The sequence below is a fragment of the Elephas maximus genome, chromosome 3 (genome assembly GCF_024166365.1).
Source record: "Elephas maximus indicus isolate mEleMax1 chromosome 3, mEleMax1 primary haplotype, whole genome shotgun sequence".
Classification (NCBI taxonomy): Eukaryota; Metazoa; Chordata; class Mammalia; order Proboscidea; family Elephantidae; genus Elephas; species Elephas maximus.
Genome location: NC_064821.1, coordinates 27,694,823 through 27,722,480, shown reverse-complemented (window position 1 = coordinate 27,722,480; position 27,658 = coordinate 27,694,823). Strand labels below are relative to the sequence as shown.

General features: G+C 43.0%; 1 protein-coding gene and 1 pseudogene across 2 annotated transcripts; one reads left to right on the top strand and one right to left on the bottom strand.

Annotated features, from left to right (window-relative positions):
- On the bottom strand, positions 1-15,197 carry LOC126072113 (craniofacial development protein 2-like). 2 transcript variants are annotated; one of them, XR_007516459.1, is made up of 4 exons: positions 14,865-15,197; positions 14,188-14,251; positions 3,017-7,155; positions 1-2,443 (listed from the first exon to the last, which is right to left on the bottom strand). XR_007516459.1 is itself a non-coding variant. In XM_049876800.1 (3 exons), the coding sequence occupies exons 1-3, from the start codon at positions 15,025-15,027 to the stop codon at positions 6,216-6,218; spliced, it is 1,167 nt and encodes a 388-aa protein (XP_049732757.1). In that variant the 5' UTR covers positions 15,028-15,197; the 3' UTR covers positions 2,480-6,215. The 2 variants fall into 2 exon arrangements, 1 of the variants encoding a protein (XP_049732757.1); XM_049876800.1 differs by lacking the exon at positions 1-2,443 and having other exon boundaries at positions 2,480-7,155.
- On the top strand, positions 15,038-27,658 carry LOC126071201 (claudin-19-like; annotated as a pseudogene).

The following is a 27,658-nucleotide window of genomic DNA, read 5'->3' as shown; positions in this document are numbered from 1 at the left end:
TCCTAACATACTGTATGAATATTAAATGGAAGATCTGAAATACTTTAGTAGAAAATTCTCAACTTAATTCTATAAAATACACTGAAAACAAACAATTTTGATGCAGTTGACATTTCACTAACACTTAAAAGTCACCTAAAATGGTTAAGAATTTATTTACAAAATACTAGAAATACAAAGTATACTATCATACTTAATACATCAATACATAAGACAAAGCACAATATTTAATACTTTAATACTCACCCCAGTTCTAAGCTGATGAATTGTCATAACATTACATAAAATAAACATTTTATTACAAATATAGATTTATTTCACACACAGTTATACAGTGCATTAAGAAAAACATCATTGCAATAAACTATAAATTACCCCTAATTAAAGGAATGTCCTCTAATATTTTTTTCATTTAAACTATCCGAGTGGTTGAGAGCTGTGGCTACTAACCAAAAGGTAAATGGTTCAAATCCACCAGCTGCTCCTTGGAAACCCTACGAGGCAGTTTGACCCTGTCCTATAGGGTCATTATGAGTTGTAATCGACTCAACTGCAACATGTTTTTTGGTTTGGTTGTCTTGAAAGATGAATTTCAAACCTGAGAAAGCTCTCTCAACACTGACGTGAATTGCTGGTGTACCTAAAACTACCATAGCAATTTTATGTAACTGGGGATATTGTGAATGGTTTTTGTTCCAAAATTCAATACTTTTTTTTTTTCTCTCAACTCTGTATACCATCAAAGCTTCTTAATATGGCCAATATTAACAGTAGTTGTTTGAGCTCAATTAAACTTTTTTTCCCTTTCATTTTGGGAAATTATTCCATCTGATCAACATCATTTGAAATGAGAGTATTTCCTGAATTGCTTTTCTTTGTTACACTTTCAGTATTGCTCCTTTTCAGGTTTTCTATCATTTTTAACAGTAATATGGCCTTTACCTTAAGTTCAGAACTAATTAGAATTTGATAACGAGAATCTAAACTGTTCCTAATATGCTATCATTTTCAATAACTTTCCCTCTGACATTAAATTTTTCAATGTCTTTCTAAACGTATTGAGAGTTCTTAATTTTAGGTTAGTTTCCAACCACATCCCAAAAACATCACTCATAGTTAAACTGTTCACTTTGAAATCTTACTGTAACTTTCTTTAAACGTTTTAAAGTTTCCAAAATTAATCTGAAATATGCCCATTTGTCATTAGAAAAATAATACTTCATATTATTCTCAGCTAACACACTGCAAAGATTTTTCCATCCTAGTAAGGTTTCTGCATCCCTGGTGGTGCAGTGGTTAAGAGCTTGACTGCTAACCAAAAGGCTGGAAGTTCGAATCCACCAGCCGCTCTCCTTGGAAACCCTATGGGGCAGTTCTACTCTGCCCTATAGGGTTGTTATGAGTTGGTAGTTTTTTTTTGATAAGGTATCTAACATGGTGTATATACTGTTCCATCTTCTTGAGCAATCCAGTACAGGTTTATTTCCTAAAAATTTGGTAGGCAATGTCGGAATACAAAATTATTTGTATGAGTTCATGACATTCTCCCAAAAATCCTTCCAGTACAGCATTCTTTATTGTGTCTTTAATAACTAATTGAAGTATGTGTGCAGCACTTTATACCAACCTTTTCTTGTAAACCTTGTCACTTTCACCACATTCTGCAATGGTTAATGTCTGCCAAGTCAGAGTGCACTAAATCAGTCTTCAAAACTGTCATTTTGCCCTGACACTTGCCATTTGATTTCACTATCATTTCTGAGCAAATCAATAAATTCAATTGTATTAGAGCCATTTTTCATGGTGACAGAATAAATCTGTTGTAAATCAATGTACTTCTCTAAAATTTGGTAGTTTATTATTTATGGATCTGTGTCTTTCATTCCCAGTGTCAACAAATGTACCCTACCATCTTGTGGGAATTGAGCGTTAATTCCTAGAACTGACTAACTCAATGTACCGGCAACATCAACTTTCGAAGAGAACATTCATTTTTCTAGATTATTACTAATTTTGGAGCTAAGTTTTAAGGGCAAGTGAGGTATCATTTCCCTAATATTCTCTGAGTTGACTGAAAATTTTTGACCAATTGAAGCAATAACTGGATTTAAAATTTTACAGAATCCTAAATATTCAGTTAACTCAAATGAACAAACATTAACTCAACATATGCATCGACAACTGTTTATCTAATTTCACCTGAATGCATTCTGGTACAACAAATTCATCTATGCTTTTTGTTGCCTATTTGGAACACTTCTGACATTTTCTTCAACCTTTGTCTTCTTGCTTGTACTGCATAATGGTGATGCTTCGGCTGCCTCTCTAAATTTGCTGCATGGTCTCCAACCATATCTGTGTTGCAATTTTACACATGCTTTTATTTTCAATCTTTTCATACTTTAAAAATTCTCAACATGGATTTTCTCTGGTTCATCCCATACTAGAATTCAAGGGATAAGAAATAATATTAACATTAGAGCATATTTTATAGTCACTATTTATATTATAGCATAAACAAGTCTTTAGACTTTGATCTACAAAAAGAGAATGCATAAATACACCTGTAGAAATGAATTAAAGCCACTATGTATTAAAATGCTTCTAGCCACGTATTGTCAGTATATTAGAAAAACCGGTATAACTTTGATTTTATATGCACAAGGTTTGACAATTTCTTCTATTTGAAGTTCCACTTTACAACATTCTTAAATTAACATTTATCCAGCACCTTTTGAAGAAAAATTCCACTTCATAATGATTACATCAAGTTGTTTTCAGTGAAATATTGATATAGCTCAACTGAAACATTCATTTTCCCAATAGCTGACATTTGCTAACATTTCAATTTGTGAAATATCAAATTTACACATTAAGTATGAAATGTAACAGTGCATTTAAATCGAGACTGACTACAACTGGATCATCAAAAAATTACTCTTATTTTCTACTTCTTGAATTTAAGTATCACGCTTTAAAAATGTGAATTACGTATGTTTAAAACATTTGCACTCACCTGACAAATTTCCATTCACGTGCAACTCTGTTCAGAACTCAATGCAGCTTGATCAGCTCTTTCAGATTTCTGACTACCAGTGTTCTCAATTGCTGAGTGTTTTTCACATCTTCCATAGGCACAGCTCGTGTTACTGTGAGAGATGTCAGGTCAAGCACGGAGCAGAAATAGCGAATTTTGACTGGCCTGTGAATCTCCTCTTGTAAGAGCAGTCATCACCTATAGCCTGCTGAAACAATCAACTATGCCCTTACCAGCTATGTGCCAGAGAAGCATTTGGCATTCATGGGCACCAGATGTAAATCAAACATAAATGGTCCAATGGTCTTGCTTATAACTTAAAGACTGTTGTTGAACCAAAAGTAGCAGAGTCAAAAAATAATGGTTTATTTCAGTTCAGGTTCAGAAAAATTTTTCAAATCAGATTTCTGTTTCGCTCCAGCAAAAATTTCAGAGTCTTTTTGGTTCCGTTCCAGTTTGAAGCCCTGATTTATACATGAAGTACTTAAAAAAGTACCTGGTTAATTATCTGACAGTTATCTCATTTGCATTTTTTTTTTTTTATATCTAGTGGATGTCACACTGTGATACTACTAAAGGGGCAAGGTGGGCAAACCTCACCTTTACCACTGAGTAGCAAGGGTCACCATAAATTCAATTCTCATGTGGAAGTGGACCCAGGCTTCACCTTCCCACATCTCTAATCGTCCCTTGCCACTTTCATGGCACTTTTTGTCCGACTCTAACCACCTGGAGTTAAGTCACGCTCCCATCTCCAGCCACCCAGAGCTAGGTCACCTGGTACAAGCAATGGAATCACAAGTCTGCAGAACTTCATACTAGTCAGCTTCCCCCTCCCCCACCCTGCTCCCTTGGGATAGGTCACAAGCTAGGACTCCCCTTTTTCATCGGCCGCCTACGCAGGTTTTCCCTGGCCACCAGCCATCAAGAACTGCGGTCTTCACAAGTTAGGACTCCGTCCTGCCAGCTCCTGTGGGTTTGTTAATTCTCTATAATAGCTCCCACGGCTTATGGAGACCATTACCTATACTTACAGTTAACAATCTATTATAACCAGAAATGATACAAGCAGAGAAACGGAGCAGGCAAGGGTCTGGGAGAGGCCACAGCACCATATCTGACTTCCATTATCCACAGGGATATGCCATGGTCCCCTATGCATAGATGTTCTTGCCACTCCAGGAAACTGTCCACCTCCACCCCAAGAAGTTCCAAGGTCCAGGGTCTCTTATAGTTACCGGAGCCTCAATCAATGCATACACATGAATCAATTCCTATGCTAAACTGAACACATTGTGCCCCACTCCTTTCCAGAGGCTTGTTGTCAGGGCATGGCCTTTGGATTTCCACCTCATTTGCACAGGCTTAATTGAGTTCTTTATCCCAGAGGCACACAATTACCAAACCTAAGCTCACCTATACTGCTGCCACTTGAAACACTGCCCTCTAGGACACTGCTGTCCAAATGAAATATGTTGTTGGGTGCCGTGGAGTCTATCTCCCACTCATAGTGACCCCATGTGGGTAGCAGAGCTGCCCAACAGGGTTTTCTACGCTTCTGTAATCTTTAGAGAAGCAGGTTACTGGGTGGGTTAAAACTGCCAACCTTTCGGTTAGCATCAGAATGTTTAACCATTGTGCAACCAGGTCTCCTAACAGAAATATAACATAAGCTAAAGATATAAGGTTGTTTTCTAATAGCCATGTTAAAAAAAGTAAAAACAAGTGAAACTAATTTTAGTAGTACATTTAACCCAAAACACTATCATTTCAACATGTACAATCAACATAAAAAATTGAAGTATTTTGCATTTCTTTTTTACATACTGTCTTCTAAATATGTGTATTTTACACTTAGAAAACATAAAACAACTGAATTGACTATTGGTTTTAAAATGAAAAAATTCAGTTTCCTCAGCAGCACTAGCCATATTTCAAGTGCTGAATAGCCACATTTGGCTAATGACTATATTAGACAGCACAGGTCTAGAATATTCCAACAGTATTATCCGATATATTACAAATCAGCCCTTCTCCCATTCTTCTGCAGTCAAGTTTACTCTTTCCACTATATTCTGCTGCTCTACATGGAGAAAACTAAGCCTGACACAAACGGTGGTAAGTAAAACAATGTCTGCTCCTTCTAAAGGTGGTAATAATACTTACAACCAGATGATTTTGAATTTATATAAAAGTGAAAGCCCAGCGCCAACTGAAGTTCACATTTAAAAAGATGATAATCTAGTTATTTTTGATGTATCTCCTAAGCTTTAAATGTTGAATTCAAATTTCTGAAATCTTACAAAGGCCGAACAAGAGAGATTTAGCTATTAGGTCACCAATTTGTGACCTCTGCCCTATTTGATTCCCTTGGCCCTAAATTCTTTGCTCACCCCAAAAGAATGATTTCAACTCTTTTAGTAATTTGGAGAACATAAAAGTATTCCTATTCAGGTCACTATAAATGATGCATGTCCCAGTGAAAAACCGTTACTTATTTGTGATATCCTTTCGTATGTTTGGAGAATGTGGGTAAATTCTCAACAGCTGGAGGAAAAAGATAAAAATCTTTATGGATTTAAAAAGCAGACTCAAACTCTGAACTACTAACCCCCATGGCATCCTTCTAATTATATCTTACTTCAATAGCTTTAAATGAAGCTTTTTCATAATAAAATAATAATTTTGGGGGGGAAGGGTAATAAACTCCTTCAGCCATATAACCCAATTCTCTTTTGCGGACACAACACACAAAGGAATAACTCAATGAATTTGTCAGAATTCCTAGATTACATAGTCTAATTAAAGCCAAAAATTAAAAAAAAATTTATTGTAATTAAGTATATATGTAACAAAACATTTGCCATTTCAACAATCTTGACATGTACAGTTCAGTGAATTATGTTCACCGTGTTGTTCAACCACCACTCTTACCTGTTCCCAAATTTTTCCATCACCAATAACAGGTGCTCAGTGTCCTCTAAGCCTGTGTTCTCTTTTCCTCCTCCCTCCCACCCCCAACCAATAAAAGACAAAGGTTTTGCTATTTTAAAATTTCTATGCCCGTTTCCTTCTTTCTTGTCTTTTAAATGACCTTTTACCTTCTTCATGTATGACATCCTTGATGTCTTCCCACATCTCTTCTGGTCTTCAGTTATTAGCGTTCAGTGGGCCAAATCTATTCTTGAGATGGTGTCAATTCAGGCGGGATGCGCCCAGGGTCGTACTTTGGCCGTTGTGGATTTGCTTTGATTCTCTTTAGCATTAAACCAAACTTGCACATGAGCAATCGATGATCTGTTCCACAGCTGGCCCCTGGCCTTGTCTTAACTGATGACATTAAACATTTCCATCGAATCTTTCCACAGAGGTAGGCGATTTGATCCCTACGTAGTCCATCTGGTGATGCCCAGGTGTATAGTCGTCGCTTATGTTGTTGAAAAAAAGTATTTCCGATGAATAAGTCATTGGTCTTACAGAATTCTATCATGCGATCTCCAGCTTCATCTCTATCACCAAGACCAAATTTTCCAGCTACTGGTTTTTCTTCTTTTTCTCCAACTTTTGCATTCCAGTCACCAGTAATTAGCAATGCATCTTTCTTGCATGTTTGATCAATTTCAGACTGCAGCAGTTTGTAAAAGTCTTCAATTTCTTCATCTGTGGCATTAGCGGTTGGTGCATAAATTTGAATAATAGTAGTATTAACTGGTTTTCCTTGTAGGCGTATGGATATTAGCCTATCATTGACAGCGTTGTAGTTCAGAATAGACCTTGAAATAATCTTTTTGATGATGAATCCAACACCGTTCCTCTTCAATGTGTTGTATCCAGAATAGTAGACCATATGACTACCAGATTCAAAATGGCCACTACCAGCCCATTCCAGCTCACTAATGCCTAGGATATCAACATTGATGGATTCCATTTCATTTTTGACGACTTCCAATTTTCCTACATTCATACTCTGTACATTCCATGTTGCGATTACTAATGGATATCCTGGAGGCGTTACTTCAACCGCATCTTTAAAATTGACTCTAATTTGAGGAGGCAGCTTTTCCCTGGTCGTATTTTGAGTACCTTCCAACCTAGGAGGCTCATCTTCCAGCACAGCACTGGCAACACAGGAAAGAAGGAAAAGAACAAATTGGATATCAGAAGAGACTCTCAAACTTGCTCTAAAGTGCAGAGTAGCTAAAACTAACAGAAGAAATGATGAAGTAAAAGAGCTGAACAGATTTCAAAAGAGGAGCTTGAGAAGACAAGGTACAGTATTACAAGGAAGTAAAAGAGAAGACTAAAGTATTATAATGAGAAGTTCAAATACCTAGAGTTAGAAAACCAAAAGGGGAGGACACAATTAGCATTTTTCAAGCTGAAGTACAGAAGAGAAAATTCAACACTCAAGTTGCATTGAAATAAAAAACTACTAAAGAATTCTATGGGCAAAAAATTTAATGACGCACGAAGCATCAAAAGAAGATGGAAGGAATACACAGAATCACCATACCAAAAAAAACTGGCTGATGTTCAACCATTTCAGAAGGTAGCATATGATCAAGAACTGCTGGTGCTAAAGGAAGAAATTGAAGCTGCACTGAAGGCACTGGTGAAAAACAAAGCCCCAGGAACTGAGGAACTACTAACTAAGATGCTTCAACAATGTAATGCTGGAAGCACTTAACTCATCATCCACGTCAAATCTGGAAGACATACACTGAGTCAACCGACTGAAGGAGATACATATCTGTGTCCCATCTGTGTCCCATTCCAAAGAACAGCTATCAAAATGGGATGCGGAAATTACCAAACAGTATCATTAGTATCAAACCCTAGCAAAATTTTGTCCAAGATAATTAAAAAATGACTGCAACACTTAAAGCACAATAAAAATTATATATATTAAAAAAAAAAAATTACTGCAGTTATCCAACAGGAACTGCCAGAAATTCAAGCTGGATTCGGAAGAGGATGTCGAACGAGGGGTATTGTTGGTATCAGATGGATCTGGCTGAAAGGAGAGAATACCAAGATGATATTTACCTGTTGTGTTTTTTTTAAAATAATTTTTATTGTGCTTTAAGTGAAAGTTTACAAATCAAGTCAGTCTCTCACACAAAAACCCATATACACCTTGCTACACACTCCCAATTACTCTCCCCCTAATGAGACAACCCGCTCTCTCCCTCCACTCTCTCTTTTTGTGTCCATTTCGCCAGCTCACCTGTGTGGATCACAACAAATTATGGATAACGTTACAAAGAACGGGAATTCCAGACACTTTATTGTGCTCAGGTGGAATCTGTACATGGATCAAGAGGCAACTGCTTGAAAAGAACAAAGGGATATTGCTACAAAAGACCTCTTCAATGTTTAAAACTTTGAAACAAAGAGGTCACCCTGATGACACAAGCTCTGTTCTTTTTGATTGCTTCATATGCATGTGAAAGCTGGATACTGAAAAAAGAATTGATGCATTCGAATTGTGATGCTGGTGAAAAATATGGAATATTCTGTGGACTGCCAGAAGAACGAATAAATCAGTCTTGCGAGAAATACGAGAAGGTTCCTTAAAAGTGAGGATGGCAAGACTCTGACACGCTTACTTTGGACGCACCATCAGGATAAGACCAATCACTAGAAAAAGACATCATGTCTGAAAGAAGACCACCAATGAAAATGAAGAAACCATCAATTGATGGAGTCAAACATGCAACATGAAGATGGCACAGGACTCAGCAATTTTTAATTGTTATACATAAGGTCACCATGCATCAGAGCTTACTTGACAGCAACTGACAACAAAATGCCCTTATTTAGCACCTTTTATGCAATAAAAATATCAGAGGAAAATGTTTCACCCTTTGAAGACATAATTCTAACAAAGTTGTAAAAATTATCATTGTTAGTTGCTGTAAGTCAGCTCCGATTCATGGCAACCTTATGCGTAACAGAATGAAAAGTTGCCTGGTCCTGTGCCATCTTCATGATCATTGGTACGTTTGAGTCCATTGCTGTGGCTATCGTGTCAATCCATCTCACTGCGACTTTTTCCCTTGTTTTTGCTGACCCTCTATTTTACCAAATAGGATGTCCTTTTCTAGTAAGGTGTCCAAAGTTGTGAGTTAAGTCTTGCCATCTCGTTTCTAAGGAATATTCTGGTTGTATTTCTTTTAAGGCTGATTTTTTTTTTCTTCTGGCAGTCCACAGTAAATTCAATATTTTTTGTCAACACCACAGTTTGAGTACATTGATTCTTCTGTCTTCCTTTTTCATTACCGAACTTTCACAAGCATGAGGCTACTGAAAAGACCTGACAAAATATGATACGCTGTTGCTGGTATGCACATCAGAGGTGACAGATTTGCAGTCTTTTCTGTAGCTAGATTGTAGTTTTTGACTGCATTTAAAATTGTGGCGTGTGGCTTCTGTTTTACAGCAGTTTGTTAAATGGACACAGATGATATTTTAAGTAAACCACTTATACTCAATATATTTATAAAGGTAGTAATTTACATATCACATTTATTCCGTAAGATAGCATTCCTTGAATATCTCTGTTGAGCTAGTGAGCTAGTAATCAACCTGACTGGTCATCCTCCAGGGCAAATTAAACGCATGCTGGCTTTTGAAAATCCATTTGGACTGTCTTAATGTTAACAATTTTGTAAAAAACTAACTGGTTAAATGTCCATTGTTTCTGAACTGGTCATTATAATGATACTGAGACTTTTGACCAAGATACTGTAAAATTTGACTTCAATTAAATACAGGGATGTTTGTCACGATCAAGAAAAATGTATGTCTTAAATATACAGTTTTGGAAGCTACCAGTTCGTTCAGTGGAGCCCTGGTGGCACAGAGGTTACAAATTCGGCTGCTAACCAAAATGTCGGCAGTTCGGATCTACCACCACTCCTTGGAAACCTTATAGGGTAGTTCTATTCTGTCCTACAGAGTCACAATGAATTGGAATCGACTCAATGGCAATGGGTTTGGTTTTTTTTTTTTTTCTTTTTTTAAGTTGATTCAATATGTAATCATACAATGGGATGATTATTAGACTGGCCAGGTTCTCCTGGTGTGTATGTGGGTATGAGAGAGAGAGAGAGAGAGATAAGAGAGAAAGACAGAGACAGATAGACATGTGCTGCAGTGTCTGGGATGACTACTATGACTCTGGTTTCAAACTTGCAATTCTACATTCATCACTTAAGGTTAATACTTAAAGTTACACTGGATCAAGGGTTGAAGATCTGGAGGAATTTGGAAATTTTTTTTTTTTTAACATCCTTCCAAGATACGCTTAATTTTGAAAGCCACTAGTTTAAAAGTCAGGCTAATTAGGAGAATCAAGATGGAAATACTGAAACACTAATAAATTCAGAGAGCTAAAAAAAGGTCAGTAAATCAACCACATATAAGCACCAATTCCCGTCCCACCTCACTAGTTTAACTTATATCGAAAAACTAATAAGAAAATGTACCTTCTGGACTGTCAGGAAGACAATGTAGTAACAAATGGAAAATCTGTAAAGATTGTGCAAGAATTATTTCCCCACAATCGCAAATGTGGAAAACAAACCACCAAATGCCTGTAATCTCTTTTGCTTTGCGTATTTCTTCAGTACCTTATGGCTGGCTATGTGAATGGTTTTTCATCAATTATGTCCGTTTTTGTTTGATTTTGCCCATTTGGTTTCCTGCAGTACATTCACTGCCAATTCATATTCTGTGTTACTTACTCTTACGTTTTCTTTTACACATCCAGCTGTTTAGCACCTTTTAAAGTAGAGCTATATGAAACAAAATGGTGAGCTGGCATTAAGTATCATACCTGTATGGCCAAGATTCCTATTATCATACATATATGCTTGACACCCAGGTAACTACATTACTAGCCTTGGAAGCCATCTTGAAAATGATGCCCGGCTCATAAGGGAGATCCACAGACAGCATTGTGAGTAACTGCAAGTTCCCGACACTATTGTTAAAAAAAATTTGAGAAATTTTACAGTAGTAGTTTGTAGCTTTGCCTTCAAATCCAAGAACAATGTATTAATTTATCATGAACTAAGACCATGCTTGAAGATTTTTACCAACTTCTGCAGTATGAAATTAATCAAACACAATCAAGATGCACTGATAATTACTAATAATTGGAATGTGAAAGTTGGAAACAAATAAGGATCAACAGCAGGAAAATACAGTCTTGGTGACAGAAATGACGCTGGAAGTCACGTGACAGAATTTTCCAAGACCAACTACTTCTTCACTGCAAATACCTTTTTTCAGCAACATAAACTATACAAGTGGATCTTGCCAGACAGAATAAACAGGTATCAAATCAACTACATCTGTGGAAAGAGATGATAGAAAAGCTCAATATCCTCAGTCAAAACAAGGCCAGGGGCTGACTTTCAGAACAGACCGTCAACTGCTCATATGCAAGTTCAAGTTGAGCTGAAGAAAATTAGAACAAGTCCACAAAAGCCAAAGTACAACTTTGGGTATATCCTCCCTGAGTTTAGAGACCATCTCAAAAATAGATCTGATGAACACTAATGACTGAAGACCAGATGATTTGTGGAATGACATCCGACATCATACATGAAGAAAGAGATCGTTAAAAAGACAGGAAAGAAAGAAAAGACCAAAATGGCTGTCAGAAGAGACTCTGAAACTTGCTCTCGAATGTAGAGCAGCTAAAACGAAAGGAATAACGAAGTAAAAGAGCTGAACAGAAGATTTCAAAGGGCGGCTCAAGAAGACTAAGTATCATAACGAAATGTGCAAAAGCCTGGAGTTAGAAAATCAAAAAGGGAAGAACATGCCCAGCATTTCTCAAGCTGAAGGAACTGAAGAAATAATTAAACACTCAAGTTGCAATACTGAAGGATTCTATGGGAAAAATACTGAACAATGCAGGAAGCATCAAAAGATGGAAGGAATACGCAGTCACTGTACCAAAAAGAACCGGTCGACATTCAACTATGTTAGGAGGTAATAGACGATCAAGAACAGATGGTACTGAATGAAGAGGTCCCAGCTGCACTGAAGGCACTGGCAAAAATCAAGGCTCCAAGAAATGAAGAATACCAACTGAGATGTTTCAACAAATGGATGCAGCACTGGAGGTGCTTGCTCATCTATGACAAGAAATTTGGAAGGCAGCTTCCTGGCCAACCGATTGGAAGAGATCCATATCTGTGCCTACTCCAAAAAAAGGTATTCACACATAATGGAGAAATTATCAAACAATATCATTAATATCACACACAAGTAAAATTTTGTTGAAATCATTCAAAAGCGGTTGCAGCAGTACATCTACAGGTAACTGCCAGGAGTTCAAGCTGGATTCAGAAGAGGACATGGAACAAGAGATATCACTGCTGATGTCAAATGGCTCTTGGCAGAAAGCAGACAATACCAGGCAGATGTTTACCTCGGTGTTTTGACCATGCAAAGACATTCAACTGTGTGGATTGTGACAAATTATGGATAACATTGCAAAGGACGGGGATCCTAGAACACTTAATTGTACTCATTAGCAATCGGTACACAGACCAAGAGGCAGTTGTTTAAACAGAATAAGGGGATGCTGTGCAGTGTAAAATCAACAAAGGTGTGCATCAGGGTTGTATCCTTTCACCTTACTTGTTCAATTTGTATGCTGAGCAAATAATCCGAGAAACTGGACTATATGAAGAAGAATGTGTCATCAGGATTAGAAAAAGACTTATTAACCACCTTTATTATGCATTAATGTGCTGATGACACAACCTTGCTTGCTGAAAGTGAAGATGGCTTGAAGTACTTACTGATGAAGATCAAAGACCTCAGCCTTCAGTGCAGCTTACACCTCAACATAAAACAAAAATCCTCACAACTGGGCCAATAAGCAGCATCATAATAAACAGAGAAAAGATTTAAATTATCGAGAATTTCATTTTACTTGTATCCACTATCAATTCCCATGGAAGCTGCAGTCAAGAAATCAAACAGTGCATTGCATTGGACAAATCTGCTGCAAAAGACCTCTTGAAAGTGTTAAAAAGCAAAGATGTGACTTTGAAGACTAAGGTTCATCTGACCCAAGGCATGGTATTTTTCAATCACCTTATATGCATGCAAAAGCTGAACAATGAATAAGCAAGACCAAGTAAGAACTGACACCTTTGAATTATGGTGTTGGTGAATAATATTGAATATAGGATGGACTGCCAGAAAAATGAACAGATCTGTCTTGGAAGAAGTACAGCCACAACACTCCCTAGAAGCGAAGATGGGGATACGTCGTCTCATGTGCTTTGGACATGTTATCAGGAGGGAGCAGTCCCTAGAGAAGGACGTCATGCTTGGTAGAGGGTAGGAGAAAAAGAGGAAGACACTCAATGAGATGAGTGACACGATGGCTGCAACAATGGGTTCAAGTATAACAAAGTCTGTGAGGATGGCACAGGACCGGGTAGTATTCTGTTCTTTTCTACATGGGGTCACTAAGAGTTGGAACCTAACAACAAGATCACTCTACTAAGCTACAACCCAGTACCACTTGTAGCTACTAAGCTACAACCAAACGTTTAATACAAATTGATTTAACTATTATGATTTTGGAACCAAAAAGAAAAACAAAGATCAAGCAACAAAAAAAAGTGCCATTTTCTTCCAAATATTATTCTACGAACAAATAAAAGTAACTCTTCTTGTCAAAGCATCCTAGTGCAAATTTTATCCCAGTTCTTCCGTAATCAATATATATTGAAACGTTCAACAGTGGCAGTATAACCTTACTATAAAGATGACAAAAAAACCTCATGTGCTTGAGGTACTACTTCAGTTTGCCTTAACTACTAAAGTACAGCTCGTTTATTCCGCTTGCCTTTTAAATTGCCTTGTGCCCTAATTAAGCCTTTGAAGTTAGTTTTAGATTAGTATTTACCTGAAAGACAAAGAAACATCTCTGGATTCACAAATCCTGTCAGTCATCAAGCAAAACAAAAAATCACACTAACAATACACCAACGGGATCAGTCACCTTTCAGATTATGCTAGACATTCTTAAACCAATCCCAAGCCACACAAAGCCTACAGATTGAGAAAACATGGGAGAGACAGGATAGGGGCTTCGTTGAGGGTCATCTCACCTGTTGACAAAACCATCTCCGCTTCCTACATTGAAGCATTTTACTGTTTCCTGAACCTTCGTGGCTGTGGGGGGGAAAAAAAAAACCGACCATTACCAGGCAGCCTTTTTGAAAACTGCCACGCTTCAGAATCCGGTCCCTCACATGCTTCCCAGCCGCCCAGGCGGCTACCTGACAGCCCTTCCTCTTCAAAGTACATTTCGTGGGCCGTGCTTTCAGCACAACGACGCCTTAACGGTACACGTGGGTGAAATGGGAACAGTGGGGCACACCAGGGGCAGGCCTGGGGGGCGGGCCAAAATGGGTCTGCGCGAAGACAGCGCGAGTGGGCGCGGCTGCACAGCAGTGAGAGAGGAGGAACGCGCCCGAGCCTCCTCCGGCCTGCGTAGGAGAGAGCGTAGCGAGGAAAAGAGGAACAACAGCCTGCGGCCGGGGGCTCAGAAGGCGGACTGGCGGTGAGCAGGCCCAGCCACCCACGCGGCCGCGGAGCGCAGACCCATAGGGGGCGCCGGAGGCAGGGCGCGCGGCGCCCTGACACACTGCCCAGCTCCCGTGAGTGCGCGAAAGGGGGCGTGGGGGAGGGGCAGCCGCACTCGCCTGCCCAGCCCCGCTTCGGGTAACGGTTCCGCAGCCAGGCTTCGCCCACGGCCCCACCCTCGTCCCCATTCGGCCCTCACCGATGACTTCGTCACCGCCAGCAGGCGCCACCGGTGTGAGGCCGCCTGGGCCGCCGCTTCCTGCGCCGCTGCCCGTGGTGCCGGGCTTGGAGTCCGCAGCGCTGAGAGCAGGGGCGGCGGAAGGGGCGGCGGGCGGCTGCTGGATCTCGGCCTCGCTGCTCATGGTTGCGGTGATGGTGACCAGGGCCGGCTGCGGCAGCTGCGGCTCCTGCCGGGGTGCGATGGTAACTAGGCCAGCGGCGGCGTTGGGCCCGCTCAGAGATCTCTCAGGTCGGCTCTCCTCCCGCTACTGATCGAACTAGCGATAATGGCGGGACAGGCGGGATAAGCCCGACGATCCACTCGCCCTAAACGCCGTTCACTGGTCCGCATTGTTGTCAATCTCACCACTTGACCCCTCCCCCCAGTTCGCGGCCTCTATTGGCTAAGACTTTCTCATTCTTCCACTCTCATTGGCTCCTAGGCGGATAACCGATCTCCACAACCGTTCCTGCCTCAGCCGCCGCCATAGAGACCGGAACTAGAGTCACCACGAGAACCCCAGTGTACCGGAGAAAGGGACGGAGAATACTTGATTTTAACTAGGCTGCATCCTGGGCGAGCCGGCCCCACGGCAAAGGTTGTGCCCCGGCCAAAGGAAAGGCATGGCCAAACTCCTGGGCCGGGATTAGCCAGGCTGACGCGGCGCTTGGCAGGGAGCCCGACACCTTAGCCCCTTGTGGAAAGAAGGCCTCCCTTCTTTCCTGTTCCAAAAACGGTCCTTGTGACCACAGACTGCTATCTCTGGGATAGCGCAGTCTTTTCTGTCGTGACCGTGTACTCGCTGCACAGCCGAAAATTTCTGGAACAGACCTTAAGCGTTCGCGTTAGAGGAGCGTCCATTTTTGGTGAAGCAGTCACCTTGGAGGGACAGCGGGGGATCTGAGACCGCTCCTACTCAGCGTTTGGACGCCGAGGGGGGCGGGGTGTACTCCTTGGGGACCCGCCTTCGGACCCGTTTTACCAGGCGTATAAGGAATGTCTTGTTAAGGAATCTTGTATTGGCCACAAATCAGATTTAATCTCAACTCACGTTTATTGAGCAAACTAGGCATTTTTTCACGCATTTTATCCTTACAACCACTATGTGAAATAGGGGTTGCTGTTCATGTTTTAGGCTTAAGTCCACCTTCATTTGTTCTTTATTAAGCGTCTACTATCTGCTGAGGGAGTCAGTTGCCCCCTTCAGGAATTCAGTCTCAAGATGGAGGCAGAAATTTAAACACCCAGTTCCACTCCAGAGCTGTGAAAGCACAAAGCATTTTGGGAGTGCAGGTGGGAAAAGGAAGGTGGAATGCTGCCTTTCCAGGCCCAGAGGTTTATAGAAAGGTCTAGAGGCAAGAAGAGATGGCGTCTCATAGGAAATGCAAATAAAGCAGTTCAATTTGACTAGAATGAGGACATGGGGTTCCAGAGGTAGGCAGGATCAAATTAGGAATTCTATGTGTGAAATTTATCATAAGGGCAATGATGAGAAAGGTAATTTTGGAATTGTAAGCTAGGGAGTGGCATGATCTTTTTTAAACGGCTGCTGAGTGGAGAATGGGTTGTAGAGGGGCAAGAATTGAAGTAGGGAAACCAGTTAGGCTAGTGCAGTACTAGTCCTTACCCCTATCAGTATCATCTAGGCCTGTCAGTTTCACTTCTTGAAGCCTCCCAGATCAGTCGTAAAAATCTCTGAATGTCAGCCCAGACTCTGCTAGTGCAAATAGGAAATGCAAATAAAGTGTATTTGAAAGTGTAGGCCATCATCGTCTATTACTTAGAGCAAGGGTATGCAATTTTTTTCTGAACGGACCAGATAGTTTAAATATTTTAAGCTTTGTGGGCTTTAGGGTTCTATCTTAACTGCTCACCTTTCCCTTTATAGCCTGAAAGCAGTCATAGTCAATATGTAAACAAGTGCAGTGGTGTTCCAATAAAACTTCATTTATGGACACTGAAATTTTAATTTCATGTAGTTTTTAGATGTCACAAACTATTCTTCTTTTGATTTTTTTCCGACTATTTAAAAATTTGAAAAACCATTCTTAGCTCATGAGCCACAGTAAAACAGAGTGGAATCTGCGCTGCCAGCCGTAATTTGCTGACTCTTGGCGTAGAGTACTGTTGTGGGCTCCTAATGGACTCTCTACTTCTTTATTTTAATATTCCCCACCACAACTGCCAGAATGCATTTTTGAAAACACCTGATCTGATCGTGACACTGTTTTATTGAAAATCCTCTAGTTACTGCCATTACCCTTTGTTGTTGTTAGGTGCTGCCCAGCCAGTTCCCCCTCATAGCGACCTTGTGTACAACAGAACGAAACACTGTACTGTCCTGTGCCATCTCCGCAGTTGTTGCTGTGTTTGAGCCCATTGTTACAGCCGCTGTGCTAATCCATCTCCCTGAGGGTCTTCCTCTTTTTCACTGACCCTCTACTTTACCAAGCATGGTGTCCTTCTCCAGAGACTGGTCCCTCCTGATGACATGTCCAAAGTCCATGAGATGAAGCCTGGCCATCCTTGCTTCTAAGGAGCGTTCTGGCTATACTTCTTCCAAGACAGATTTGCTCGTTCTTCTGGCAGTCTGTGATACATGCGATTTTCTTCTCCAACACCATAATTCTAATGCATCAGCTCTTCTGTCTTCCTTATTCACTGTGCAGCTTTCACATGCATTTGAGGCTATTGAAAACACCGTGGCTTGTGCCAGGCACACCTTAGTCCGTAAAGTGACATCTTTGCTTTTTAACACTTTAAAGAGGTCTTTTGCAGCAGATTTGCCCAATGCAATGCACTGTTTGATTTCTTGACTGCTGCTTCCATGGGCATTGATTGTGGATCCAAGTAAAATGAAATCTTTGACAACTTCAATCTTTTCTCTGTTTACTATGATGTTGCTAATTGGTCCAGTTGTGAGGATTTTTGTTTTCTTCATGTTGAGGTGTAATCCATACTGAAGGCGATGGTCTTTGATCTTCATTAATAAGTGCTTCAAGTCCTCTTTCAGCACGCAAGGTTCTGTCATCTGCAGGTTGTTAATGTCTTCCTCCAATCCTGACGTGACATTCTCCTTCATATAGTCCAGCTTCTCAGAATATTTGCTCAGCATACAGATTGAATAAGTATGGTAAAAGGATACAACCCTGATGTACACCTTTCCTGACTTCAAACCGTGTAGTATCCCCTCGTTCTGCTTCTTGGCCTATGTACAGCTTCCTCAGAGCACAATTAAGTGTTCTGGAATCCCCATTCTTCACAATGTTACCCATAATTTGTTATGAATGTTTGTCTTAGTACATAGTATGTATTTTACCTTTCTATGTATATAAAACACTTAAGAAACACTTCCAAACACACTAAAATATCTTAAATATAATAATACAGTATGTAATAATAATAGTAATAATAATACAGTGATAATAAAAACTGATTATATACGATACTATACTGGAGAGAGAAGTACGTTTCTGTATGTAGGTAGGTATATAGTACTGTCAAAAAAAAATTAAACAGTTCCTAAAACAGTTTAGATATGAAAAAAAAAAAAGGTCATCATTAAAGGTTAACATTCTCCTTCCATTATGTCTTGCATACCGGAAGGGTCATTTGTGAGGTAACTTTATGCTAACGTTAATAATACAATAGTTTCTATGGCAGTCCATTCTTAAGTACAAGTTGTCCATAAGTAAGACATTTTTAACGCAGGGACTTGCTGCGTACAAAACAAAACAGTTATTGAGCCCAATAACACCATGTAGATTCAGGACGCACATTTAAAGTGGCGTTTCAGAAAATAGGGCCAGTGCCACAACCTGTATTGATACTGACAAAGAAATTGCTGCAGAAATGGACAATGTAAACCTGAAAGAAATTGTGGACTCACAATCTAAAGATAATAATGATAAAGATCTACAATTAGAAGAGCCCAAGCCTTTAAGTCAAACACTGTTTTCAGCTAGGTATATGGATGTCCTGGCAAAGCTTGCTCTCTCACTTTGGGTCCTGCATCCAGCTTATCATCATCTGACCTCCAGTTTTTGGAACTTGAGCCAGTGGCCTGACGTCTTACCCATTGATTTTGGGTTTGTCAGCCCCTGCAGCTACCTGAGTCAGGTGAAACCTTGAGCCTGACCCACGGACTTGGGATTTGTCAGCCTCTACAACTGCGTGAGCCATTTCCTTGAGGTAAATCACTCTTTGTGTCTCTCTCTTCCTCCCTCTCTCTCTCTATTTTATTATTATGTTTAAGATGTTTTAGTGTGTTTGGAAGGGCTCCTTAAGTGTTTTTTAAGGATAGGAAAGTAGAATATATACTATGTACTAAGACAAATATTCATAACAAATTATGGATAACATTGCAAACAATGGGAATTCCAGAATGCTTAATTGTGCTCATAAGGAACTTGTACATAAACTGAGAGGCAGTAGTTCAAACACAAAAAGGGGATACTGAGTGGTTTAAAGTCAAGAAAGGTGTGTGCAAGGGTTGTATCCTTCTACCATACTTATCCAATCTGTATGCTGAGCAAATAATCTGAGAAGCTGGACTATATGAAGAGAGAGAGAGGTTTTGCTTCTCTAGTGGCCCAGCCTAAGACATTTGGTACCAAGAGTAGTTCTAGAGAAACAAAATTTTAAGGACGAGTGTTCTAAATTGGTTCTCAAGTCTGACGAGTCTTAAAGGCATTGGTAACTCTGCCTCCAACAGTAAAGAGATTGTGAGGATGGCGCAGCACTGGGCAGTGTTTCGTTCTGCTGTACACAGGGTCACTATGAATTGGAACTGATGGAATGGCACCTAACAACAACATGTCTGGAATACGGGAGATCCCTAAGGATGTCTGTTAGTACTACCATGCCCTGTGATTTAAGGCAATGGAAAACTATAGCAACCCGATTCCAACATGACTATTAATGGCCCAGACCCTTCAGGAATGAGGGTTTGGGTCAACCCACCAGGCTAAGGACCACAACCAGCTGAGGCGCTTTCTCAGGGCAAAGGGAATACGAAATGGGTGGTGGAAGAAGGTATTTCTAAATGCCAGTTATGACTGTCACCAGTTGCAGAAATGAGGACTATAATTATGAGTATTTCTTCCTTGTATGTGTGCATCGAATATTTTTACTTTCTTCACTTATAAAATATCAGATGTAAACGGGGCTAAGTGCGTTTTTGGTTGTATGCATGTTAGCTGTATAATGTTAGGTGCAAGTATGACTTTGTAATTGTCTTTATTCAGAGAATGTTTATGGTTTAAGGAGATGTTTACAGGTGTGAATTTGACCAAGGTGAACTCTGGTGGTTAAGGTTGTGTGTTAGCTTGGCTGGGCCATGATTCTCAGTGGTTTGGCAGTTTTGTAATGATGCAATTGTCCTCCATTTTGTGATGTAATGTAATCACCTCCATGATGTGATCTGATGTGACCAGCCAATCAGTTGTAAGGGAAATTTCCTTGGGGGTGTGATCTGCATCCCATATATATATAGACGTTCTGGCAGAGCTCACTGGCTTTTGCTTGCTCTGGATCCTGCATCTGGTGCGTCGTTATCTGACCTCCAGTTCTTGGATCTTGAGCCAGCAGCCTGGCATCTGACTGATCTTGGGTTTGTCAATGCCTGAAGCTACCTGAATCATAAGTGACCTCCAGCCTGATGTCTGACCCACAGACTTAGGATTTGTGAGCCTCTACAACCACGTGAGACATTTCCTTGAGATAAATCCCTCTCTCTCTACATTTCACTGGTTTTTCTTCTCTAGAGAACCCAGCCTAAGACAGCTCCTATAGTGGTTCTTTTTGAAGAGTAGATATCTCCTTTAATAATTTCAGGAGCACAATAGACTTTCTTCAGGTGGGAGAATGTACATACTGCCTGAAGCCTAGCCCAAGCCCTCAGGATAACATTTGAACTCCTTAGCGTGGCTCTCACAACTGGCCCTTAACCTCTCTCCAAGCTCATCTTGTACCTTTTCATACCTTTCTCCTTTGGCCATGTAGAGTTATTTGCAGTTCCTCTTACGCTTTATGCTGTTTCTTGCCTTTGTGTACGATATTCCCTCTGCCTGGAATACCCTCCCCAGATTTAGCTAACTGACAAGGCCTATTCTTATACTGAGCTGAAGCATCATCTCTTCTGCAGTCTTTCCAAACTACCCCAGGCAAATACAGGCATTCACTCTTTCCTGCGCCTTGTCCTAAAACCTCTAATCCAGCGCTTTATTGTACTGTAATTGTCAGTTTTCCCATGAGACTGTTAGCTCCTTGAAGGCAGGAACTGGGATTTCCAAATTTGTATCCCTATACGTAGCACAGAACCTGTCTTAAGTAATTTGTGTCCAGTTGTGGAATGAAAGAAGAAACAGCCCAAGTGTCCCTAACATGTCCTTCATAATCATCCCCTGCAGGAAGGAATGGGGTAGTTCCAGAATGGGGGCTATATCTGCCATTCATAAGAACAATTAATTTTTTAACCTAATCACTATTCGAAGTTTGCCTTTTTCTAAGCTATATCTGTACAATCATGTCTTGTGCTAGTTATATATTTTTTCTAAGATGCAAATATTAAAGATATTTATCCCAGCACTACCTAAAACACACTGCTCTGACAAGAAGCATCTGAGATGCTTGTTATGAACATAGTTTCCTAGGTTCCACCCAAAACCCTCAAACTCCCCAGGGAAGGGACCTTGAAACTTGTAGGTTTAACAAGTCCCCCCGTATGATTTTTATCTTTAAGAGAATTTGGGAAACAATGAACAGAAGAAAGCTCCCTACCATATTGGACAGTACAGATACAGAACATTTCCATCATCACAGAAAGGATTGTCTCTTGGACAGTCTAGAGGGTTCTCTGGAATGCAAAATGGCCACCTGAGGAATTTGTTCTGTTGGGGTTCAAGCTGAGAAGAAGGGCTTTCATGAGGACGAAGGTTCACTTGACATTTGCTAATATTGGGTGAAAAGGAGGGAAGGGTTGATTATCCCCAGGCTCTGAAATATAACTTCCAACAAGGATTTCCAGTAACTTACTGTGAGGGACTCAGAAAAATACAAAAAAGAAGCCCCAAATATAAAGAATTTCTGATAAACTTTATTCTTTTTGTTATATTCTGTCCTCTAGTAGTGATCAGTGGTTAATTTTTAGAAGGAAAAAGACCTGTAAGCTCAACTTTAGTTACACCAAAGAAAGGAGAAGGAGAGGGAAGGAGTGGCTGCCAGTTACTGAAGGGGGAGAGCAGGTTGAGTCCTAGAGACCACCAGTATTGGCTGAAAGGAGAGCTCAGAGTGTCAGTTTGGGCCTGAGAAGGGACCCTGTGGCTTGACGAGAGGCCCACGTACAGTTTCCAGCATACACATGCATTCCTGTCTCAGTTCCCTGCTGAAAATGCCTGATATTCTCCCTTCCTGTTAATTCATGTAATAACTTTCTGCTGAATGCCCGTAAGTGCCAGGTGCTCTGAACACAGAGTAAGTCACAGACAGAGGTATGTACAGTCATTAAAATGATATGGTATTTGACTAGCTCTCCATTGTAGGGGTTGGGAGGAGAAGAGGGGAGGCAGAGTCCTATTTTATACAGAAAAATAAATCCTAGATAATTTTATAAGTATTAAAAAACCTAGAAATATTAGAAAAATATAAAAGACATAATGATCTGAGGTAGGTAGTAAGACCTTCTTAAATAAGATGAAAGAAAAGCCATAAAAGACTAATACTTTTGACCTCATCAGAATTTTAAATTTCTGTTTGACAAAGGATATCACCAAAGTTAGTAACCACTCACACCCCCTCCCCCCTTTTCCTCACCTTTCCATGACCCCGGCCCTCCCTGGGACCCCTTGGCCCCCTCCCCTGGGTCGTGGCAAACTTAGGCCTGAACTCCTGGGCTACAACTCTTGGTGGCTGCATGGGCATCATCACCAGCACAGCCCTGCCACAGTGGAAGCAGCCCTTCTATGGAGGTGACGCCATCATCACTGTTGTGGGCCTCTACAAAGGGCTTTGGATATCCTCACCTCCCAGAGCACAGAGCAGGTCTAGCGCAAGCTCTATGATTCACTGTTTGCCCTGGACGGTAGGCCTCAACCAGCTGTGTGGGAGGCCACCCTGTATGGTAGCATCCACTGGCTTGGAGGGGAGGGGTGAGCTGCTCTGGACAGTGGGCCTTGGCCAACTGGGTGGGGAAATAGAATATGGGGTACAGGGAGGTCTGGAATCAGCTTTCCCCACAGTCTGCATCAACTCTGGGCTCTGCTTTCTAGTCTCTCTCTCCATACTTACCTCCCCACCACCACCCCTGTGTACATTAAAAAACCCAGGCCAGCCTAGTGCCCCACCGTGGGCAGGGGCTCTAGGGCCTGGCAGCCATGGGCCCAGATTCTTGCTCTGCCACTTTAATCTTGAAGAAGTCACTAAGCCCCCTTGTGTCCCCTGTCCCCATCTGTAACAGGGGTGGGTACTAAGACCCGCACAGGGCTATGGGAGGATTGAGTGAGAAGAGTGCCTGGAACTCATGCTCGGTAAAGGCCCTGCCCTCCACCTCTCTCATCCTCTGTATATAGACACACATTTATGTACACACAACCACTTACCAGTCCTGCCACCCAGGTAACATGTACATACACGCACACACATGCACACACGCACACACGCACACACACATGCACTTGGGTACACAGGCCTCTCTCCCAGGCTGTGGAGTTGAGACTGACAGTTGGCTTGTAAACAGACCCCACTGTAGCCTCTAACCGTGGTGTGGGGAGGCTGATCCAACCTCATCCTACCCAGGGCCCCGCAGGCAGCCTGAGCTGGGGCTGCTGTCACATGCCCCAGCTGCACTGGTCACAGGCAGGCCCTCAGGCCTCCCTCAGGGACTCACAGGGCCCAGGGATGACTCAAACACCCACAGAGAGGTAGGCACATGGCAGGTAGGTATGGGTAACTCAAGGGGGAGATGGGAAGGTGATAAGAGTCAGATGGCTGCAGGGAGCGGTCCCTCAAAGAGGGCCAAACTGGGCTGAGCTGGGCCTCAGACATCCTCAGCTCTTCCTTCTACTGAGTCCACAGGAGTAGCTGCCCCCAGCTGCTTGGGAGGGGCAGGCTAGGCCCAAGAGGGAGCCCCTGGACTAGAAAGCATCAGAAGAGAGAACTTAAATTGCCTCCCCCCACCACCCAAGTTGTTGTGAAAAATGGGGTTAATTGTGAAGGGGACTCTCACCCCCATCTCCCCCCCCACAGCCTTATCCTCAACCTTGTTGTCACACAAAGGTCCCCTCACTATCTCCTCACACTTACCTGCAGAGGTCTGACCTGTAGTCCGGCTCCCTCTCAAACTCTTTCCCTGGTGGGGCTGCTCCCACCTCAGGCCAGACCCTGAGGTGCCCTCCCCCACTTCTATAAAGCGGGCAGCTCACTTGGTGCCCTCCCACTGGTGCCAGGTCACATCCAGTCAGCACAAGCTCTGATGGTGGTGGCTGTGTCCCTGGGCTTCTTGGCCATGGGCCTCAGTGTAGTTTACATGAAGCGCACTGGCTCGGAGACAGCAACCCCATTGCCAAGGGCCTCGTGGCCATCTCCCAGGTCGCCCTCTAATTCCTGGCAGGTGAGTGTCCCTGACTCCTTTTCTACCAACTTGGCCATGGCAGGCAGCCCCCACCCTGAGTGACCAGGACCAGAGCAGAACTGAATACCCCCTCCTTTGTCCTTAGGCCTCTGCACATTGATGGCTGTCTTGTGATATGCCACCCTGGTGAACAAGGAGTTCCTTAACCCGAGCACACCTGTCAATGCCAGGTGAATGCCAGGGCACAGCTTGGGCTGGGGGACAGCCTAGGCCTCCTTGCTCTACCTCCTCTGGAGCTACTGGCCTTTGTCCAGCTACCATCTAAGAGCCACACCTGCGCATGGTGCTTGGTGGAGGGAAATGGGGGGGCAGGACCCAGGTGTTGTCATTGAGAAACCATCTGGAGCAGGGAGCCAGGTGGGATGTGGCTGGGCCCTGGGGAGGGGCGAGAGACTAGCAGTGGGCATCCAGGAGTATCGGGAACTTCCCAAGGAGTGAGAGTGGTAAGGGCTTGGGGCTAGGGATGTGGGGGTGGAGACAAGGAAGAACTGGCTGAGAGATATTTAGGAGATTAGAATGGGCAGGACTTATAAGATCAAGGGCAGGACAGGGGGCTCGGGAAGGGCCTGGGCCCTTTCAGCCCCGCCAGAAGGGGATGGAATGGTCTCAACCTGGCATCCCAATGGGCCTCAGGCCTAGGGTGGAGGGAGGATGGGAAAAGGTGCTGGGCTGTTGCAGTCAGGAGGGCTTCCTGGAGGCGACAGTTGTAGAGTGGGAGGAAAGGAGGAACCCTCAACTGTATGAGGCTTAATCCTTGTGCTGGGGACACAGGAATCAGAAGCCCCTCTGCCCTCAAGGTGCTCCCCAGGGAACCAAACAAGCCAGGCAATGAAAGAGTGAACACGAGCAGAGTCAGTGGTCAGGGCAGGAGGCCAGGCCAGCCTAGAGGAGGGATTCTTGGGGGAGGGGGGAGTTATCACAGAAAATTTTCAAGAGGAGGTGACATGTGAACTAGGCGCTGAAGGTGGGGGAACTTGGTAGGCGTAGAAGAAAGGGGATGCCCCCAGGAGGAGGGGGGCCTTGGGCAAAGGCGCAGAGACAGGAGAGCCAGGGAAGGCCAGCAGGGTCCCCTTTGGAAGAGCCTAGAGTGCACGCTGAGGAGACTGGCTTTTCCCGGAGGGCTGTGGGGAGCCCTGGGGGGAATTTTGTGGGCCGGATAAGAACTGAGAGGAAGAGGATACAGGGACTTGCTCTGCTCCTCTCTGACCAGGCCTCGTGCCCCTCCTGTGCCCCCTTCACCAGCCTGATGAGGAAATGGGCCCAGAGAAGGGCAGGGACCTACTCAAGGTGGCACAGAGCAGGGACTTGGGCCTGTCCTGGGCTTGGGTCACTGTGTGGTATTGGTATGCTGGGGCTTGGGGGAGGAGGAAGGCTGAGTCTTCACCATGACTTATCTAGAAAGACTGGGGAGGCTTGTGAAGCCCCCAACCTCAGCTCCCCTTACCCTGCCCTCCCTCTGCTAGTGAAAATGCTGGGGAGGTCCTGGGCAAGGAATGGGACCCTGAGGGGGTGGGGGTGACGGAAGTCCTAGGGTGTCCCCCTTGAGTGCAGCCACACCTGACAGTTTCCTCTCTACCCTTACAGGTATGAATTCGGCTCAGCCCTGTTCCCTGTTCATGGGCTGGGCCTCCGTGGGCTTTGACTTGTTGGGGGGCTCCTTTCTCTGCAGCATGTGCCCAGAGCCTGAGTGTTCTAGCAGTAGCCCGTAACCCTAGAAGCCCAGGCCCTCAGCTGCTGCCTGAGAGTATATTTGAGCCCTACCTGCCCTGGCAGCCAGCCTGCCCAGTGGCCCCCTTGCCCAGCACTCCAGCTGGGCCAGTGGGGCACAGCATGTCCCCCAAGCATAGTCTGGGGCTCTGAGCAGCTTGTTCCCCACATAAACACCCACCCTGAGATCCAAGACCCAGGCCCAGACACTCAGACACTGAGAGGTAGGGGCCTGGCCATGGCTCAGGCACAAGTCCAGGCCCTCAGACCTGCCTGCACAGCCTTGTGGGCACGAGGTGGACGAGCTCATGTGCATCAGCCCAGGTGCCATCCCTTTTACCTGTCTACTTACTGACTGAACAGTATGTGTCTGCTATGTGCCAGGTCCTGGGGATACACCTGAGGACAGGAGTAACTTTAGTGCCCAGCAGCACCTTGTGGTGGGCAGAGTCCTTGGCCTCCCTGACCCCCACTGAGTCCTCACAAAAACCCATGGAGAAGGCAGTGAGCGATGGTAAACGTCCCCATGCTATATACAAGTTAACAGATGTTCACAGAGACAATGAGACTTGCCCTGATCCCTCTGACTTCAGGGTTAGAGGTCTTTCCAGTATGCCCTGTGCTGCCATGAACACCCACACATGGGCTAGGACAGACCATGTCACCCCTGGGAATAGGTCCCAGGCAAGACAGGGCCAAGTTGGGACTAAGCTGGCCAGTCCCTTTGTCTGGGCCTGAGTGCTACAGCCTCTGCCCCCCCACCCCCCACCCCACCCCAGCCACTGCTGCTCACCCCACTAACCAGTTGTGATGGTTAATGTTATGTGTCAACTTGGCTAGGCCATGATTCTCAGTATTATATGATTATCCTTCATTTTGTGATCTCCCGTAAGTAATACATTGTAATAACCTCCATGATATGATCTGATGTGATCAACCAATCAGTTGTAAGGAGAGTTCCCTCAGGGGTGTGGCCTGTACCCAGTATAAATATGGAGTTTTTGGCAAAGCTCACTTGCCTGTTTTGGATCCTGTTTCTGGATTGTCATCATCTGACCTTTGGTTGTTGAGACTTGAGCCAGCAGCTTGCCGTCTGACCTGCTGATTCTGGGTTGGTCAGCATCTGCAGCAAATGTGAGTGTGGAGAAGCCTCCAGGCAATGCCTGACCCATGGACTTTGGGACTTGCCAGCCTCCACAACCTCGTGAGCCATTTCCTTGTGATAAATCTCTCTTTTTCTGTCTGTGTGTGTATATATATATATATATATATATTTTTCTGTCTGTGTGTGTGTGTGTGTATATATATATATATATTTATGCGTTTCCCTGGTTTTGCTTCTCTAGAGAACCAAGCCGAAGATACCAGCTCTGTCTCTTTGACTTTCAGACCAATTGGTAAATTGTCCACCTTTGCCAAGAGTCCCTTGGGTATGTAA